Source organism: Malus domestica, chromosome 04 (genome assembly GCF_042453785.1).
Source record: "Malus domestica chromosome 04, GDT2T_hap1".
Lineage (NCBI taxonomy): Eukaryota > Viridiplantae > Streptophyta > Magnoliopsida > Rosales > Rosaceae > Malus > Malus domestica.
Genome location: NC_091664.1, coordinates 17,858,579 through 17,865,325, shown reverse-complemented (window position 1 = coordinate 17,865,325; position 6,747 = coordinate 17,858,579). Strand labels below are relative to the sequence as shown.

Genomic DNA, 6,747 nt, shown 5'->3' with positions numbered 1-6,747 from the left:
TAAAATGCAGCTGAATATAGGTGTATTATAGAAGCCATTCAATATCTCACTTGGACACGACCATATCTATCCTTTGCAGTTAACTTGGCCTATCAATTTATGCACAATCCCAAAGAACTACACTTCCAGGTAGTGAAGAAAATTCTTCGATATTTGAAAGGCACTCTTAATCATGGCTTATGGTTTCCTAAGAGCTCTTCATCCCTCACTCTGAAGGCCTATTCTGATGCCGATTGGGCTAGCTGTTCTTGGGATAGGAGATCTACTGGAAGGTTTTGCATATTTCTTGGTCCTTCTCTCATTAGTTAGAGTGCAAAGAAACAACACACTGTTGCTCGATCTTCAACATAAGCAAAATACAAGTCTTTGGCACATACAACATCATAAATCACCTAGCTTTGTAAACTTTTTTCTGATATTGGTTTCAAACTGCCCACTTTACCTCATATTTGGTGTGATAACATCTCAGCAATTGCTTTGGCATCTAATCCAATTTTTCATGCTAGCACTAAGCATGTGGAAATCGATTACCACTACATTTTGTTTTACCTTTCCTTAGTTGTATTTTGGCTTCTTTGAATTGTAAATATAAATACTAGTTGTAACTTATCATTATCCAATGAAATGAAAGCATTTCTCAATAGGTATCACAAGCCAATCATGTCTTCCCGTGTTTTAATTTTCATACATAGACTAGCATTACAACACATTAGCATACGTTTTAAATTGTTGAGAATGCTCGACTTGGCTTTGGTATCAAAACTTTGGATCTTAGTTGACAAGTTTACTTGCTAAGAAAGAAGTTCAAATTAGGTGCCACATTAATTATCTAGCAGATTATTAATTAAGAAAAACTAATGAAAAGATTTTGAAAACTTTTTAACGATAAGGACAAAATAAAGGATAAAATGAATAGTACTATGTTCGACTTTTTAGTGTAAAAAATATGATTTTTCGTTAAAGTAAACAGTACGCGAAATTTTCGTTTAAACTCCCTAATTATGCAGCAGTCATATACCTCAACAATGTAATAAAGAGCTTGGGTTTTGAATAAGACTCTTTTCATACAGAAAAAGTAAAAAGAATGAGAGGATTCTTGGTAGTCATACAGCGGGGAAGCCTAATCAGCTAGTTGAGCGAAGCTAGGAAGTCCATGGCTCATCCGAAACGGGCTGAATCAAAAACAATTTCTGCAATTTACGAGAGCTAATTCATGACCACAAAACTCCTAAGGATCCAAGTGTATCGTTCTCATGGACGATATTTATGTTCAACTACTATGTCAGAGTAAAAGGATGAAAACTTTGACACGCCAAAATGTTTAGTAGTGCTACGTCAAAATGTGGGTGCTTCTCTGAGAGAAGTTCTCTCCCCAACTGGGGTTGCTCAAATAACAAATGCATCAATTGCAAACCATCGCAAAGGTTGACGAGCACTCAAACAGCAAGATAGACTAGTGAGCACTGTTACGAAAACTAAAAAACTCAGCAGCAAGATAGACTAGTGAGCACTGTTACGAAAAGTGATTTAGAAACAAAAATTACGACTACTAAGGTAGCAGGTTCACTTATAATCTCTTCGTATTTTCCCCCAAACTTCCAAATACACAATCCATAAGCACGAATCAAATTACCGAAACAAATACATTCGAAATTCTGCAAATTCATGATTTGCATAAGTGGAAACAAACACAATTGCCCCAACTCACTTGTAAAGCAAAACATGACAATAATTCTTAGAATCAAATACCAATACCATTTAAACAATTGTTTCATAAACCCACCACAACTGCATAAAGCGTCCTTCAAAACCAAGAACATTTCACTATAATTCACAAATCGCAACAAGCCAAAAAGGTTTAAACAAAACCATAGAATTCAACAGCAAAACCTTAACCAACTCTAGTGAAAAGGCAGAATTCAACTTGACCTGTAAGTGATACTACATAGCATAAGTTCTCCCAAACTGCGGTTTGCACAAACAGTCCGGTGACGTTTATACCAATCTTTGTTGGATGGTTCACCCCAACCTTTTCGACCAGTAACAAACCATTACTTAGTTTGAAACAACCACACAAACCGCAAACCATAGACTAGTGAGCAGTGTTATGAAAACTCAAAAGGTCACCAACACGATCACCAATTACACAAAGGTTCTCAGTGTAATGCCCCGTTTCAGATATGCCATTTAGAAAATAAAACCTATGTACTTCGGACCTTGCAGGAAAACATCCCATCATTTTCCCCCAACTTCCAAGTACACAATCTGTTCACCCAAACTTCATTGTATATCAACATTATAAACAACACAAGCTGTATTCTATAAATTCAGCAACGAGTAGTATTGCCTACATTTTACAGAATCTATGGAATCAAACAACACCAACATGTAAATGATTCATGGAATCAAATAAAACTAACATTAAAACAATTGTTTCGCACACAGAGATATTGCAGAAAGCATCCTTCAAAACCAAGAGCTTTCACTATAATTCAGAAACCCTCTCCAGTCAATTGTTTCAACACTCACAATGGTTTACACCGAAACCATCAAATTTGACATAAACCAAGAGATGGCACTATAATTCAGAAACCCCGTCGAGCATGTTTCAAGACTCACACTGGTTTATCCATTTTTCACTAAAAAAACATATGAACTCCATATCAAACAAAAATGGATCACCACACACAATCATTCATGAGCGTATAGAAAATACATTTCAACATTAAGCATAAAAAACTCAGGTCCAGACATTATAAGCAAAAAGAGAAAGACAAAAAAAAAAAAAAAAACATTAACGCTAAAGCATTACAGCGCCGAATTCGATCAACCATTTCAATGCCCTATAGAAATTCATAACTGGGAAACCGATAGTAATTATAAAATTAAAACCCAAAAATATGAAATGTTTATAGAACCCAAAACTCACTAACATTTTATAAAACCCAAAACATAGCTTATCAGTCCAAGGGAATTTCAACATCACCGTCGGCAATCTCCTGCTGCAGATCCTTCGGGTCCTTGCCGTCGACGGTGCACCCGACCGAAACGCAGGTGCCCAGAATCTCCTTCACGGTCCCGGCCAACTCCTTCGCCATGGACCTGTTCCTCATCACCTTAGCAATCTCAATCACATCGTCCAACGAAATGTTCCCGCTGTGCTTGATGTTCTTAGTCTTCTTCCTGTCGCGCTCCGGCTCCTTCAACGCCTTGATGACGAGAGCAGCGGCGGAGGGGACGACGGAGACCTTGGCCTGACGATTCTGCACGGTGAGCTTGACGGTGACTCTCAGGCCCTTCCAGTCCTTGGCGGTCTCTTTAGCGATGTCTTCTCCGATCTTTTTGGGGGAGAGACCCAGAGGACCAATCTTGGGAGCGAGCGAACTGGCGGCGCCGACCTCGCCTCCGGTGACTCGGACGTAGACATCGACGACCTGAGAGGGGTCGAATTTGGGAGGCATGGATTCTTCGGCGGCGCTCTGGGTTTGGGGGCGTATGGGTTTTGGAGGGAGGAGGAGGAGGCTGAGTGAGTGAAATGCGTGGTTTTTGTAGAGAGGTTCATCTGAAGCTAGGGTTTTGTGTGGAGCACACGGAAATGACGTAATTGTCCTTGGGTTTTGTTGGGTTATTCTGTTGGGCTTTTCAAACATTTTTGTGACCCATGATCCAGTCACAATGACAGTTGGTCGAAGAAGCCCGTTATCCACAGGGCCCTTCGCATATGCTAAACCGTTACTCTTAGGTGCACTTGGAAAATGTTTTCTTGCATTATTTTATGTAGAATATCTTTTTTGAAATGTTAATAACAGCTCTTTTTATTTGAACTATTTTTTTCTTTGTTTTTTTAATGATTGGATTTTGATGATTATGAAATGCCACTAAATAATGAATATGGACTAATATGAAATGTATTCACTGTCACATGATGTTTCATTTGCTCCCTTTTACACACCGTGCATGACAAACGTTGTAAACCACAAAAACTAATTTGGCCAAGGACATGCTCGACCCCCATGTTTTGTTAGCAGGTGTCCACCCAAGTAATGAGGATTTCTTGTCTCTAAATGGTGTAGCAGTTTGCAGATGGTTAATTATTATATGTGCCTGAAACCTATGTATATGATATACATAGTACCGGAAATCAATGTTTACAAACGATATTGAGGAGCTGGAGATGTGAACGTATTTAACCAACTCAAGTACAAACCTTTGACTCGGGTCCAAGAAAGACCCATCGATTAATGAGTAGGGTAAAATCATTTAGCTGGACTAATTAGACTTTGGATATGTTTATCTTGTAATGGATTTGTCATATATATGAACATGTTTAGCCCCAAAACCTTACTCAATCTCATTGCTTCTCGGTTCAACTTTACATTGCGTGATCATGATCTCGACTATCTTGGTAAGAAACCCACTATTTTTTGAGAAGAATGTACAACTGTGTGAGACAAAATTAGTAAGTTATTACTAAGTTACTCGAATAAAATTCAATCGTAGTCATCATAAGTGACCTAAATGATTAAGAGATTCATCGTTGCAACCGGTGGAGCATGTTGGTGTGTGGACCTACGTCAATTTGTTGGTGTTAGTGTTGCTAAGGGATTAGGAAAGGTTGATATATCGTTGGATCTTGATGACGAGGAGGTGAGGCTGACGGACTGTGGATCTATGTCTATTTGGTGTCTTTGAACTTTTTGATGCTTTAGAGGAGTTCTGGCCTTTTCGTCGTCGGGGATGTCGAGCAGTTATCGGATTACTTTGTGCAGGCTTCTTGGTCATCTACTTGTACAAACTCCCCTCTGCTACTAAGTCTTGTATATTGCCCCTGTTCATTGAAGTTTATATTTCTCAAACAAAATAAAAGAATGATTATAAGCTTTCGTATCAATTAAAATTCTCTAGTATGAAAAAATAATAATAACGACCATGAAATTAGTAAAAATATCAATAAGAAAAGAAACAATTAGGGCCGGTCTTGAGAATAGCCAAGAAAAGCAACTACCTAGGGCCCCAAGCAGGAGGGGCCCCGAAAATTCTTTTATCTCCTAGTCAAGAGTTCGATCCAAGCAAATGCATTTCTTTCCTTTTTTTCTCTATCATTTATCATTAATAGCCAAAATTTAATACTCAATTTCATAAATATCACTTTTTATAAAAAAAAAAAATCAAATATAGTATAAAACTCACATGAATATACTTAAATACTCTCAAAATCCAAAACCCATTTACACAAAAAAGCTAAAACACTTGAATAGATCTCATATCCATGGTCATCCATCCATATAAACAGAAAATTACATTCAGAAGGGAAAAATTGCCTATTTGATAATATAATGCGACTAGATGATTTTTTTTTTTTTTTTTTTTTTTTTATGAACAACTCACATTCAACAATATTATTCCCAATCAACAACTCACATATCAAAGCCTACCAGATGATATTTTTTTGTTGAATTATTTGTGTTTTCCTATATAGCTAGGCAATTGATCAATCATAGACAAGCGTCTGCAAATTCTCATTGATCTCTATTTCATTGACTTTTTGTTGAGGTAAAGTACCATATTTATTCATAGATAATAGGAATACATACATAAACATGAGGATCAGGTGCAATTACATGGGCCTTGATAAAAACCTTGTCAGGGATTTCAACCTGGACGAAGGGAAAAAGAGCGTCCCGCACCAAAATTAAATATGAATTCTATCCTAAAAAAGAACGTCACAAATTATACTGGGTGGTTCTTCAAACCGTGTTCGTTTCGCCTCCAAAAGCAATCTGAACCGTGCTAATCGATGAGCCACCCTATTTGTCCCTCTCCGTGTATGTAAAATCTTCAAAATTGCGAGTGATCATAGATAATGACGTACCTCGTTAATTACCGTACCAAAATGGGAATTTGTAAGAGTGTAAACAAACCCAAAGATCTCAAAGATGAGAATTCAAGTGAAGAGATTCAAGGGTCTAGATGATGACAAGTGTCACAAGATCCAAGGGCAGTTATAAGGATGTTAGGATCTGTTGGAGGTTAGAATGTGTAGTTAGTTTGTTGAGATACTAACTTGTGGAGTAAGTCATAGATATATAATTGAGATGTAAGAGATGTAATTCATTCAATGAAAGTGAAAAATATATCAGAAAGTCTTTCTTCTTCTCTCTTTACAATTCTAAAGTCTTCTTAATCTTCTTCATTACAATTGCTGCTGCTATCTTCACATGGTATCATCGCCTTGCATCGACTTGGCGCTTCCGCACCTCAATCAACGAATTTCTTTCTCTTCTTTACCCTCTAGTTTGCAATCTGTTGTGTGATAAATGCAATAATTGGCTTCGTCTGATCTCCATACAACTTCAAGATATTGCTCTTTGTTTCTGCATACCAACTGTTTGATCAATTGTCTCAGTGAAAGAATTCTATACAATATCAATAATGGTGACTGCTGATCAGTTAAAGATTGTTCAATCTCCGATCACTGGTCTTATTTCTACCATTTCGACATCCGTTACAGTCAAGCTTGATGATTCGAACTACCTCACATGGTGTTTTCAGATAACTCTTCTCTTCGAGAGTCATGGCATTATGGGCTTTGTGGACGGCTCAAGGAAATGTCCTCTGCGGTTTGATGATGATTCTACAAGTGAAGGGATTGAAACCGATGGTTATCTTGTCTGGAAGATGCATGACCGTGCCCTTATGCAGTTGATCATTGTCACCTTGTCTCCAATGGCGATGTCCTGCATCATT

The 6,747-nt window shown here is 37.7% G+C and overlaps 1 protein-coding gene across 1 annotated transcript; it reads right to left on the bottom strand.

The window, feature by feature from the left end:
- Window positions 1-2,698: 2,698 nt before the first annotated feature.
- Window positions 2,699-3,584, bottom strand: LOC103430876 (large ribosomal subunit protein uL11). The gene has a single exon (XM_008369015.4). The coding sequence runs from the start codon at window positions 3,459-3,461 to the stop codon at window positions 2,961-2,963; it is 501 nt and encodes a 166-aa protein (XP_008367237.3). The 5' UTR covers window positions 3,462-3,584; the 3' UTR covers window positions 2,699-2,960.
- Window positions 3,585-6,747: the final 3,163 nt, after the last annotated feature.